The sequence below is a fragment of the Rhagoletis zephyria genome, unplaced genomic scaffold, assembly GCF_001687245.7.
Source record: "Rhagoletis zephyria isolate East Lansing unplaced genomic scaffold, Rhagoletis_zephyria_1.1 Rzeph_scaffold_00460, whole genome shotgun sequence".
Classification (NCBI taxonomy): domain Eukaryota; kingdom Metazoa; phylum Arthropoda; class Insecta; order Diptera; family Tephritidae; genus Rhagoletis; species Rhagoletis zephyria.
Genome location: NW_016157544.1, coordinates 51,109 through 65,340, shown reverse-complemented (window position 1 = coordinate 65,340; position 14,232 = coordinate 51,109). Strand labels below are relative to the sequence as shown.

At 39.7% G+C, this 14,232-nt stretch overlaps 2 protein-coding genes across 4 annotated transcripts in view; one reads left to right on the top strand and one right to left on the bottom strand.

Annotated features, from left to right (window-relative positions):
* Positions 1 to 1,702: 1,702 nt before the first annotated feature.
* The window catches only part of LOC108359788 (transmembrane protein 104 homolog), a 53,319-nt gene continuing 40,789 nt past the window's right edge, over positions 1,703 to 14,232 (bottom strand). For all 3 annotated transcript variants that reach the window (XM_017611807.1, XM_017611808.1, XM_017611809.1), the window contains 2 exons: positions 3,203 to 3,429; positions 1,703 to 3,146 (listed from right to left, as the gene is read on the bottom strand). In XM_017611807.1, the coding sequence (XP_017467296.1) occupies positions 2,362 to 3,146; positions 3,203 to 3,429 (1,012 nt within the window). In that variant the 3' untranslated portion in view covers positions 1,703 to 2,361. The remainder of the gene's footprint in view (positions 3,147 to 3,202; positions 3,430 to 14,232) is intronic.
* LOC108359787 (transitional endoplasmic reticulum ATPase TER94-like) lies at positions 4,798 to 7,399 on the top strand. Its single transcript, XM_017611806.1, has one exon. The coding sequence runs from the start codon at positions 5,034 to 5,036 to the stop codon at positions 7,305 to 7,307; it is 2,274 nt and encodes a 757-aa protein (XP_017467295.1). The 5' UTR covers positions 4,798 to 5,033; the 3' UTR covers positions 7,308 to 7,399.

Here is a 14,232-nt window from a genome sequence, read left to right as displayed (position 1 = left end):
GGAGATATATGAAACCAATCGCATGCTCATGGAAAAAAATTGTGGTTATTGGAAAAGGGGGCGTGGCACTTCCCATACAACCGATTTTTTCATACTGCATACCTCTGGAAGTGTTCACGATAGAGTACAGGAATTTGGCGATTAGGGTGTCCCTATCCTAAAATAATTTTCTCTATTTTTTCTTTTAGATCTTTTGGTATTTTTGTATGAAAAATCTAATATATAAAAATATCGTGTCACGGTGTTTGTGGTCGATTTCCTCCGAAACGGCGTAACCGATTTGAATGAAATTTTTTGTGTATATTTCGTAGGTATGACAATAGGGTGTAAAGTATGTTTCATACCGCTAAGTGAAGGGGACGTGGCACCTCCCATACAAACCAAATTTTTCACACTTTATATCTCTGCAAGTGTTCATAGTAGAGTACTGGAACTTGGTATGTCCAAGACATATAAAATCAAACGCATAGTCATGAAGAAAAATTTGAAAGAAGAAAAATTTGAAGAAAAAGGGGCGTAGCACCTCCAATGCAAACCGAATATTTCACACTGCATATCTCTGGAAGTGTTCATGGTAGAGTACTTGAACATGGTATGGAGATATGAGAAATCACTCCCATACTCTTAGGAAAAATTGTGGCTATTTTATAAGGGGGGTGTGGCGCCTTTCAAATGGTACTGAAGCTATTACGTATCTTTGTATGCATATAAAATTTTGCTAGGTTATTTAAGATGGTAATGGAAATATGCCTTCCGACAACCACCAAACCGTAATATTAGAAGATAAACGCGTCACTGAAAATCATGGACGTGAACTGTTGGTGAAAATGTTGTACCAAAATGTTTCAATACAAAAAATTAATTTTGGGCGGGACGAAGTTCGCCGGGTCTGCTAGTTTTATATAAAAAGAATAAATTGCATTCAGTGCATTTCACAGTAATGTAAACAAAAACGTCTGGACTTCCACTTTGAAAACGTCGACATCCCTTTTGGTTGCCATTATTTGAGCCAATTTTTCGTATTGCCCGTATTACCGCTCGCGAAAACACANAGCCAATTTTTCGTATTGCCCGTATTACCGCTCGCGAAAACACAGAAATCGGGAAAATTCATTTATTATGACTTTTACAATCATGCACAGTATATTTTACTTAAATTTTTTATAAAATTGTATTATTTAAACCCACGAAAATAACAATTGAAACGTTCCCCTTAAACAAATTTGCAACTTAGAAAAACGGAACTACGATCGAAATGTAGAATAGGTATAATCGTAAATTTCGAAGATTGACCGACACGAAACGGAACGCAGAATAACATAGTTGCCAAAAGGGGAAAATTTCGATTCGAGTCGAAACGCAAAATAGAGCTGAATACTTTCTGGATTATTAAATAAATAAATCAGTATCCGGCACATCTCTACTTTTGTTTTAATAAAGGATACTTCAATGCATATGAAACTGCACTTTGTTTATAGAAATAATATTTTTACCAATGAACGCACGCTGTCAAAGTCAGCAGTTGTGAGNGGAAACTATAGGAGATAACTAAAAACTGATAACACCAATCGAAAGACCTTATTTCAAAATATATAACTGCATCTAGAACTAAAAATCGTCAAAATGGCGCTTACGACAATCTTTTACCCAGTCGGCGATATGTAAATGATCATTGACGTGTTTGTTTACATTAAAACGCAACTAAGCATTGAAATAGTGGTATTTTTTATTTTTATTTTTTAATTGTGACCATTTCTATTGACAGTATGGCCCCTTGTAGACAGTTGGGTGTATGGCCATGGACCCACGATGTAGCGAACAGAAGGTGGCGCATTCCGCAAACCGATAGCTTGGTTTTGCCGATTTTTATAGTTCTCGATTTTCGAAAACAACGCCTCATAAACTTTAAATGCACAAAAATTCACTATACTTTCACTAAATAAATCACCGTTTTTTCACATTTCCTTTATTAATTTTTATTACAAATCATATATTCCTATCGAAAGATGGAATATTAAGATAATTGACTAATCCCCCATTCTCTTTTATCCTCCTATTCGGCTTCCCTACGTTTTACCCACAAATGTCATCGCGGCCTTATGTCCCCCACCTTTTTGTTTACATTTTACCCTGAAGTTAGATTTTGTTTACCATTTTGAAATTTTAGGGTACAAAATTAAGTTTATAGTTTTGCTCTGGTGCTATTACCTGTTTAACGTGATCTTAGTGGACAACAGTTCTTACTCTTATCATTTAGATTTCAAATATCACCGAACCAACGCTTGACAATATTGTTATGTACAGTCTACTGAGTTTTTGTTTTCGTACGCGACTAAAACATTCCAGATATTTTTTCCTTGCTCAAAATGCCGGTTTTATGTCAACCCAAAAGTCAATTGTCACTAAGCATATGCAAATTAGTGACCAAAATAATATAAAAAGTAACCAGTATTTACTCTGGAAAGGACTTCGAAATGAGTTAACTATACCATTACCAAGTAATTCCGTACACGTTTGTCTCGCAAAATAAACTAAACAAATTGGTATGATGCATTGTATTCCAGCGCCCGAGTAACTACCAGTAAATGCCACTAAGCTTGTGATGCTCTCAGTGAAGTATGTGATTATGAACGGGGGCACAACAGCCAATAGGGGAAATAAAATTTTTCGTAGAAAATAATTATATGAATCGAAACGCTCCATATCCAAAAAGAAAGTCTGCAGATTATTTCTCAGTGTTATCGCTATAATTGGATAGGTTGTAGAGAGCGTAAATACTGGGTATAGCGTCAAAAAATACTCAATGGCAAGTAACACGTTTGCTCCATACATATGTCCGCTAATGGTATCGGGTATAAAATTAAGTGTATAGAGGTCCTGTAATTCTGCGAACGCAAATGCGCCTGTCAAAGATAATACAATATAAAACGTGCATATCAGTATATAATCATATGAGATTATGCTTCGAATTTTTTGCTTATCGCTTATAGGTGTAAGCAAGCTGGGCAAAGAATGATGACACATGAAGGAGTAGATGCAAGCACCAAAAAGCGGTGGTACTCCATATATGTTAGCCGTTGGCGGATGGCCTGCGGCGCCTTTACTGAGCAAGATGCTTAGGGCGACTGTTATCATCGTGGCAAAGGCTAGAAAGAAACACAACTAAAATACTTAAAAATTAAAAAGTTGTTTACAGATTTACCAGTCCAACGAAAAGCCGCAGTACATATCTGCAAGTATTTGGTGTTTTGCACACTAAAATATGCAAAAGGGCCAAGCACGACGGTAAATCCAATTACAAACATTCGATACATTTGTAGGCGGGAAATTGTGTGTTCTGGCCAGCATGGAGTTATACCATCGTCCTCCTGGGTATCGGCGAAATTGTAGCGAGTTATGTTTGGAAGAACTGAGCTATTTGTTGTTAAGCTGTTGAGAGATAAATAATAATAATACAAAAAAACAATAATACAAGAAATTAAGAAACATTTATTCTGATACATTCATTATCCTGGGTGTTTTTGTAGAATAGAGAAAAGCCTTGTATATCCGATATTTTTCTATAATATATAATAATTAATGCAAATGGCCGTATCTGAAATTTTGCCGCAGAACTTTGCAATTTACATGGGAATTACTTGCATTGAACAAAACCTCGTATTATTTATGATTTGACTTAAAATCCTGACTAGCGATTCATTTTATTAAGTTGATAAAATACACAATCCTTTAACAAACTTATATTTTTTCTTATTTGTAATTATCGCAAAATTACCAGATAATTTCGATACGATTAAAAAAGTTAAAAAGTGGGCAATGTTTTACGTGCATCGTATGAGGAGATAGAGGATATTCTAAAACATTTCAATTACAGTGATGATATCATAGAAAAATAAAAATTCAGTATGATACGAAATAATTTTGTAAAATGGAATAATATAAGTAACAATGAAATTTTGGGCAGAAGTTTAAACTTATAGGGTGCAGGTGGCAACAAATTGTTTTCTGATCTGGCGGAATTTACACTTAATTTACTTTCACTACCTTGATGTAATGCAGACCTGGAACTTTATTTAGTCAGCTAAACTTTGTGAAAACAAAGCTACGGAATAGTATACTGTATATATAGCTTTTTTAACCTGTATTCTTATTTTTAGCCGACTTCAGGAGGTTATCAATTTGTCGGAATTTTTTTTTATGTATGTTACCGCATAACTTTAGACCACGTTAACCGATTTCTATAATTCTTTTTTTTCTCAAGGAAAGGTGGTAACTCAGAGGTGGTCCCATACTAATTTGGTTTAGATCTGATTATTCGATCACGAAGCAATTAACGGTACTCTTAAATTTTTATATGATTATTGAAGTCGGGTTGATTTTTTGCTTAAAAATTACTTGTTAATTTCTGAAGAACTTTGACCCCTGCTGTATTATTCAATCATTAATTTTAATTCAAGCAGTGTTTCAAATGAAATGCTTAAAATTATATTAATATAAACCTATTTAGTTGTCAGCTTTTGTTTTGTGGAAATTAGCTTTTTTCTAGCGGGTTTTTAAAAAAATCTGGATTTTTTTTACAGCATGGTGCTACTCAATAGAAAAGTTCTATGGTGAAAAGACTTTTTGCTGAGAAATTTTTACATTTCTGCTGTACCAATTCGTAACTTTTTGCTGCTGGAAATTTTCGAAAGTTGCTCTGGTGCAAAAGTAGTTCAGCAATTAAAACGCAGCAATTATATAAAAAATATTCGTATTCACTGTTCTTTATTCTTCGTTCGCTGTCTACCGCCTTCGTTGCAAAGTGAAAACTTTTGCTGCGTGTTTCAGTGATTTTACCATAAAGAATATTTAAAGTTTCTCATACATTTAGATATATAAGTAAAAAGTGTTGCAATAATTATGGCCGATTCCAATGGTGACGATTTAGCTACCGCAATCCTGAAACGCAAGGACCGCCCAAACCGTTTAATCGTCGAGGAAGGAAGGAAGCTGTGAATGATGATAACTCGGTGGTGTCTTTGTCTTAAGAAAAAATGGACGAATTGCAATTGTTTCGTGGCGATACGGTAATTCTTAAGGGTAAGCGGCGCAAAGAGACCGTTTGTATTGTTTTATCGGATGAAAATTGTCCTAATGAGAAAATTCGCATGAATCGTGTTGTACGCAACAACCTGTGCGTGCATTTGTCCGATGTGGTATCCATTCAATCATGTCCGGATGTCAAATACGGAAAGCGTGTTCGAATTTCGCCTATCGATGATACCGCAGAGGGCGTAACGGGCAACCTATTTGAGATCTACTTGAAGCCCTATTTTTTGGAGGCCTACCGGCCTATTCACATGGGCGATAACTTAATTATTCGCGCAGCTATGCGTCCCATAGGATTTAAAGTCGTGCTAACCGACCCTGAGCCGTATTGTATTGTGGCACCTGAAACGGTGATCTTTTGTGATGGCGATCCGATCAAACGTGAGGAGGAAGAGGAATCGCTAAATGCTGTCGGTTATGACGATATTGGCGGTTGCCGCAAGCAGTTAGCCCAAATTAAGGAAATGGTTGAGCTGCAACTTCGCCATCCTTCGCTTTTCAAGGCTATAGGTGTGAAACCACCACGAGGTATTCTTATGTACGGCCCACCAGGTACAGGAAAAACTTTAATAGCACGCGTTGTCGCCAATGAGACTGATGCATTTTTCTTCCTCATTAACGGTCCTGAAATTATGTCTAAACTGGCCGGTGAGTCCGAGTCAAACTTGCGTAAGGCTTTCGAAGAAACTGAAAAGAACTCGCACGCTATTATTTTCATTGATGAAATTGGCGCAATCGCACCTAAGCGTGACAAAACACATGGTGGAGTAGAACGTCGTATTGTGTCTCAATTGCTAACCCTTATGGATGACATGAAGAAGAGCTCACATCTGATTGTTATGGCCGCCACCAACAGGCCAAAGTCTATTGATCCTGCCTTGCGTCGTTTTGGACGTTTCGATCGAGAAATAGATTTTGGCATTCCCGATGCCACCGGACGTTTGGAAGTTTTGCGAATTCACACCAAAAATATGAAATTGCATGAAGACGTTGATTTAGAACAAATTGCTGCGGAAACTCACGATCATGTGGGTGCTGATTTAGCTTCGCTTTGTTCGGAAGCTGCTTTGCAACAAATTCGAGAAAAGATGGACCTTATCGATTTGGAAGACGATAAAATTGATGCCGAAGTATTGGCCTCCTTGGCAGTAACAATGGAGAACTTCCGTTATGCTATGACCAAATCGAGCCCGTCGGCATTGCGTGAAACTGTGGTGGAAGTACCCAACACTACCTGGACGGATATCGGTGGTCTGGAGAGTGTCAAGAAGGAATTGCAAGAACTGGTGCAATACCCAATCGAACATCCAGATAAGTTCTTGACGTTTGGCATGCAACCAAGTCGCGGTGTACTATTCTACGGACCACCTGGTTGTGGTAAAACTCTACTTGCAAAGGCCATTGCTAACGAGTGTCAGGCCAATTTCATTTCGGTTAAAGGACCAGAGCTGCTTACTATGTGGTTTGGTGAGTCCGAAGCCAATGTTCGAGACATTTTTGATAAGGCACGTTCAGCAGCACCTTGTGTGTTGTTCTTCGACGAGCTGGACTCTATTGCTAAGGCACGTGGCGGCAATGTGGGCGACGCTGGAGGTGCTGCCGACCGTGTAATTAACCAAATTCTTACCGAAATGGACGGAATGGGTGCTAAGAAGAACGTTTTCATCATTGGTGCCACCAATCGTCCCGACATTATCGATCCGGCTATCTTGCGTCCTGGCCGTTTAGATCAACTTATTTATATTCCACTACGCGACGATAAGTCGCGTGAAGCTATCCTTAAGGCTAACTTACGCAAATCACCATTGGCTAAGGATGTCAATCTAACCTACATTGCTAAGGTGACACAAGGCTTTTCCGGTGCTGATTTGACTGAAATTTGTCAGCGTGCCTGTAAATTGGCAATTCGGCAAGCGATTGAAGCCGAATTAAAACGAGAAAAAGAGCGTGCTGAAAAGCAAACCATGGAAATGGATGAAGATGATCCAGTACCAGAGATCACACGTGCACACTTTGAGGAAGCGATGAAGTTCGCTAGGCGCTCAGTATCGGACAACGATATTCGGAAATACGAAATGTTTGCACAGACTTTGCAACAATCGCGTGGCTTCGGACAGAACTTTAGATTCCCGGGCGCTAGCAGCACTTCACAAGGTTCCGGACCAAATGAACCAGCGAATCCGCCAGGTGACAATGGCGACGACGATCTTTACAGTTAGATTTTTAGTTTTAAAATCAATGAATATAAAACAAACCCAATTTTGTCAAATTGAAATATGCTTAAACAAGATAAACAATTTATAATTTGAATTCTAGAACTGAAAGCCATGCGTATATTAGCCGTCTTAGCAATAACGTATGAACGAAAAACACTTCAAAACCGTCTGGTAGATGTGACTCTTGCTGTCAAGTTTACCACTAGCCCTGCCAGTTCGGAAATTTTCATTCATTCATTCAGGGATGTTTCGCGTGTCATATTTTTCACATTCGCGAATGCGAATGCAAATTTTCGGAATGCGAATGTGCGAATGCGAATGTTAGGAATAACAATAAAAAAGCTATAATGAACATAAGTCATCGTTTTTATTACTCAAAAATTTTGTAAATTAGAATATTGAACGAGTGCTTAACCTATACAGTGTTTTAATCTACACCTTTTCAAGTTCGTAATGAGAAAATGTAAGATTATATTGAGAAAAAGTAAATTGAATTGAGATTGCGTTAATTGAAGTTGAGCAGTGTAAGTTCAAAATGAGAAAATATAAATCCAAATCAGAAAGCGTATAATTGAATTGGGAATTTATAACTTGATATTGAGAAATGTAAATTCATATTGAGAATGTGAAAATTCAAAATAAGAAAAAGTAAATTCATAATGAGAAAAAATAGATTCAAAATGAGATAATATAAATTTGAAATGAGATTTTGTAGGGTACTGAAAATCAAATTTTATTAAAAACAACATTTATGAATGTAAGTAAACAAAGATGTGACCAAGGAACATTACACCCCAACATGCATATTATTTAATACATGTGCGTCTGTATGAAAATTAGTTGAGTGCTGTACAGCCCTTGCGAAATCTCCTCAAATACTGTAATCTCTGTTCGAAAAGTCCGGAGGGATGAACATTTGGCACACGCAGGTTCGCTTTGACTTCCATTTTAACTTTAGCACAAATGTTCTCTATTGGATTTAACATTGGGGAATAAGGACCTAGACACAAAACTGCTTCTCCTCCCGAATTGTCTGCCACTTTCCTTTCTATCGAAGAGTGACATTGGGCAGACCATTACCAAATCCCGCACATTATTCCCCATGTTTTGCCAACGCTCAATGAGTCTTCCTACCCAGCCCCACCCCAGGCTTCGGTCGTGAGTGAACCCCTTCTACGCTCCATGAGGAAAACACCGGTGGTTGTTACTGAAAGAAAAACCTAATTTCTTCTGTTTGATATTTTACAATATCATTTTGAATTTCCTTTCACTTATTTTGAATTTACATTTTCTCATTTTGAATTTACTTCTTATTTTAAATTTACACATTCTCAATATGAATTTACATGTCTCAATATCAAGTTATATATTCTCAATATAATTTTACACTTTCCCATTTTGATTTAAATTTTCTCATTTTAAACTTACATTTCTCAATTTCAATTTACGCATTCCCATTAAAAATTACAGTTTCTCAATATAATCTTACATTTTCCCATTACAATCTCATATTTTTTCATTTTGAACTTGAAAAGGTGTAGTAGTCAAAGTTCAAAAGGGGCTATTATATTAAAAAAAAAATGCGTGTGTAACACCATACACATGATAGAATTGAATCTTCTTAAAAAAGGTGTGAGTACCAGGTACCTACTCACGAAATTGGATGTGTAAACATATGTTTACGGTTCGGCAAACCATTAGGCGATTGAGTTACATACATAGCTTTGGTTAGAAATCAAACAATAATTTCATTTCATCTTATTAATTTTCTGATGTACATATATTTTATTTATTCATTTTCCGGTACACCACCTTATATGAATTCGCGCGTCTAGCATCCATAGGACCGGGTTGTAATGGAAGTAATTGTATGTTTAACAAATAAATGAAAATGTTTATAATGCAATCAATAGATCCTTACGAATTCGCCATTACCAAGGCACTAAGTAACGTACGCACTTTTGTTTGCAAAATGCATTTATTTAAGTTGAAAGAAGACAAATTCCTTTGTTCGGCATTTATTCTTACCCGCTTTCTATCTTCCAAGGCGAATTCATATATTCCTATCACGAATTCATATATTCATGTGGTAGCAAGAGTATAAAAACATAAAATTACCTTATAAATTAAAAGCATAAGTATCACATGTATGTGTAGTCCAATTCACGAAATTATCTAGTTAGTTTCTACACAAACGCATGAAATGATTTCATGAATTGGCCTACGCATAGTGGTAGTAAATGACAGAATGAATTACAACAAACAGATCCTTTTGACATAATGCAAACCTAAAACGTTGGTTCAAATCAATCCGCAATCAAGTTGGACGTTTTGCGCACAAACAATGCAATTTTGCGAGCAGTCTCATTGTAAAATCTCATTTTTACAATTTCATAGGTAGTTTCGGCTTACATTTATAAATTTCAACGAAAGCACGTTCCTATTTCGGCTGAGTAATCCATTTTCGGTTATTTAGTGTACAAAATAAACGCAAATTAAATGAGTTTGTACAACATGGCCATAAATATAGCGATAAGTTGTACAAATTGCTAGAAAATCCAAATTTTTTGATGTTTCATACAACTAAGACATAAATTCATTCAACAGGCCCACAAACGGTGCAATCTAGAGCAAAACAACACCAAACTGAACCAACGGTCGCTGCGTTTATGGCTTTCTGTAAGAAACATCGGGCGAACATTTCAACTGCTCCTGTAACACTACCTTATATAAGTTGGCCTTGCTATCATCCTCACATATGTATGTTCATCAGAGTATACCAACGAAGGACGAGTTAATACAAGGAGATAGCAAGAGCACAAAACTACTCTAGAAAATTACACCCACCATGACAAACATGAACAAACGTACAACAAACACATAATTTTTGACAATCAGTACAGTTCGCATTTATATCAACGAGCAGCTTATTAGATTTGTTTTCGTTTGTACTACATATGTGCATATATACATGTACACAAACATATGTACATACATACAAATATATATCAAACATATGTACATAAAAACATTGCTGTCCATAAGTACATACATATGCCCATCAGTACATCAACGAAGCCCGTTTACTTCATCATAATATATCCATATAAACATATGTACATACGTATGAATGGATGTAGTTACGCGAAGCACGCTTGCATCATTTATACATATATTGCTTGGTAGCGGCAGAGCTGAAATGCGCAATGAGTTCGTTCATACATACATATATATGTATACATACATACGTGCATTCAAACATACATATGTATATACATATGTAGGTACTCGTACCCGTCATGCGTCGCTTTATTTCTTTTTTCCCCTTCCCTATACTACCTATATCTTCCTTCTCACTCATGTAACGTTTTCAGTTTTAAAAATTTCACTCTCCATTTTTGCGATACCGCCGCCTAAGAAGTTTCACTTCAAAAAAGTAAGTTTAGTGCCTTTTCTCCCATGAGGTGATTTCTTAGAGGCTCGTATATAAGGCGGGTGCACTGAACAATTACTCACTTGGAACGCTGGCGGATGGTGCGCTCAAATATTTGCTGGCCAGATCTGTCAATTTGCCGCATTTTAGTTTAGTTTTCCACCAATCGAGAGGATTTTCACAGAGATGAGCTCGTTTTGTCTTTAAGATAGACCTTCAATTGAGCCTTAATTTCACATTTTTTGCTGACGGTGTCATTTATTTTCCATTTAAAAATTTTTCGAACACACTTTATATGGGAAAAATGCATAAAATCGAAAACACGGAATCTCTAAAAATTCTGAATTAAAATTTTGTTGTTGCGAAAATCTGCTGAATGGTTTATAATTTGTGTACAAAATTTGAAATATCGATTTGCGTACATATGCATATGGTCTTTGTTATATTATGGGTTAGACCTTTATATAAAATCATTAAAAAATTAATCAATGAAAAGAATAGGCGAAACTCGTTGTTGTTGTTGTTGTAGCGGCTACAACAACCCCGCCCACATCGGTTAATATCTCAGTCGTTGTCGTCGAGTTCCACTAACACCAGCCCTAAGAAGTGTGAAGCCTCAATAGGGTCGGTCCACAGGGACAAAGGCGTTAGGGTTGTCGGGTTTACCGGGCATACGCAGACATGTTTCGAGTCATGGGGTGTCTCTCCGCATGCCGGACACTAATTTGGTACATCTAATCTGCTCAGGTATGAGTTTAACCTGCTGCAGTAGCCAGAGCGAAGTTGGGCTATTGTGGTTCTAGTCTCCCGAGGCAGATGAAGCTCCGTCTCGTCAATGTCCGGTGGTCGTGCGCCTAGAACGGCATTCACAGGTCTGGAGTCTACATAACTCGGGACTGACTCCCTGTGAATGCCGTTCAGGTTGTTTAATGAACCTCTGGACTTCGTCCGTCAGTTCGTAGAGATGCCTCCTGACGTGCCTGGGCAAGGGCTCTTCTTCAAGCAGTTGCCCATTTGGGTGACCACGTCAATGGCTCCCAACAAGGAACTGCGTGCAGAGCATTGTATTGTCCTCCTTGACCGGGACACATTTCGCCTCGTCGTGGAGGTGGCGTTTAGGCGACATCAGAAGGCATCCAGTGGCTGTCCGTAGTGCGGTGTTTTGCGTCGTCTGCAGCTTCATCCACTGCGTCCTACTAGTCCCCGGCGACCAAACTGGTGTTGCGTAATTTAAAACCGGCCGGCCAATTGCCTTGTATGTTGCCAGCAACGTTTCTTTGTCTTTGCCCCAAGTACTGCCGGCTAGCGACTTGAGGACCTTGTTGCGGCTCTGTACTTTGTTGACAATAGCGGTTGCGCGCGCAAAGAAGGAGAGTAGACTATCGAAGGTTACTCCGAGTATTTCGGGTTATTCACCGTCAGAATTGGTCTATCATCGACGTGAATTCCCAGCGGTAGCCTAACCTCCTTCGTCCAGGTGGTGAACAAGGTTGCAGAGGATTTTGTAGGGGAGAGGGTTAGGCTCCTGCAGTGAAGAAGCGAGAAAGCTCGGAGAGACACCCGTTTACCCTAGAACACAAGTCATCAATTCCATTCCCAGTCGCCATGATCGAGCAATCGTCGGCGTAAGAGACAATCGAGACTCCCTCTGGTGGTTGAGGGAGCTTTGAAATATGAAAGTTAAACAGTAGCGGGGAAAGGACACCACCCCGTGGAACCCCGTGTTATATTTTTCTGAGTTTGCTCGATTTGTCTATAAACATTACCGGCGAGTGTCGACCACTCAGATAATTCGCCGACCACCGTTTGAGCCTCTGTGGGAGAGAGGAAGCCTCTATATCTTCTAGTAGCGTGGAGTGGCTGACGGTGTCAAATGCCTTTGACAGGTCCAACGCTACTAGAATAGTTCTCTCACAGGGACGGTTGCGGTTAAGGCCACGTGTTATCTGAGTATTTATGGCATTAAGTGCTGTTGTAGTGTGCAGTTTACGGAAACCATGCTGATGCTTCGCTGGGGTCAGGTGGTTCGTGAAATACGTGAGCAGCAAGGCCTCTAGTGTCTTCGCTACCGGGGAAAGGAGTGTTATCGGCCGATACGATTCTCCTTTGTTGGCTGGTTTCCCCGGTTTGAGCAGTGGGACCACTCTCCCCACCTTCCAGATGTCTGGGATGATGAGAGTGGGCATTGAAAAATTTAGGACCTCCTTTAGATATGCTACTCCCGCAGGACCCAAATTGTTCAGCATCGGCATGCATATACCGACGGGACCCATGGCTTTGGAGGCTTTCGCCTTCCCGATGGCCACCTGAACTTCACCGCTAGTGAAAGCAAGGGGGGCACAAGTTGTTGGCAGTTTGTGCAGCCTTCTGGTCACTCGACGCTTGGCTTTGTCCGCCGGAGGATGCAGTATGNCCGCCGGAGGATGCAGTATGAACTGACGGCTAAAATAGCTCGCGCATCGCTCCGGGTCCGACGAAGCATGGTCTCCGAAAGAAATTTCGACCCTGTCGTCGTGCTTCGTCGGATTGGACAATGACCTAACGGTTGACCAAAGCTTACTCACACCAGAGGTGAAGTTGCAAGTCTTCAGATGCTCTTCCCACTTTTTCCGCTTATGTACGTTCACAAGCTGCCGAATTTCCACGTTGCGATTCCTAATACGGGGATTTCCGGGATCGGCCTGACAAAAGTTGTCACGCTCATAGGCTAGCCGCTCCAGCATGGAAGTTTGGACGGGGATCCGTAATGAATCCTGCCGGTACGAAGCGAGCTGCAGCAGAAATGACAACCCTGCGGAACTTACGTTCACCAAGGTGGACGTCGGTTGATGTGGGGAGCGCAGCGAAGGTGCTCTCAGTAAATTCCGCGAAGCATTTCCAATCAGCTTTAGAAAAGTTGATATAGGTCCGATGTTCCGCGGAAGCAAAGGCGGTTGGTTTATCGATCGAGATGACTACGGGCAGATGGTCTGATGCCCAAGTCAGCATAGGCCGCCATGATACGCTGTTTATCAGACCAGCGCTGACTATTGTTATGTCTGGCGAGCTGCAGCAGCTGCCCATAATCCTGGTGGGTGCGTCGTCCTTCATTGTGCAGAATGTCGAATCGTCGATCTGCTCAGTCAAGTCTGTTCCCCTACGGTCGTTTGACAGGCTTGAGTGCCAAAGATCGTGTTGCGCATTAAAGTCACCTACTACCATACGGGTTTCACCTCTGAGGAGCGCACCTATATCAGGGTGATATCCTGCCGGGCAGCAAGTGACACATTGAATATTTCGAGCTCAACATCGCCTGACCGGATAGCAATGCCCTGACATTCTAGGGTGGTATCCCTGCGGTCGATGTCTGCTTCAATAAGACGATACTGCACGGTGTGGTGCGTGATGAACGCTAAGCCACCACCATTATCTCGCTCGCGATCTCGACGGTGCACGTTGTACCCGGCACAATTCAACAATTTTGAATTGCTGTGCAACTTCGTCTCTTGCACCGCA

Coding starts and splice junctions, on each gene's coding strand:
- LOC108359787 (XM_017611806.1), top strand. CDS start 5,034: ATGGACGAATTGCAATTGTTTCGTGGCGATACGGTAATTCTTAAGGGT.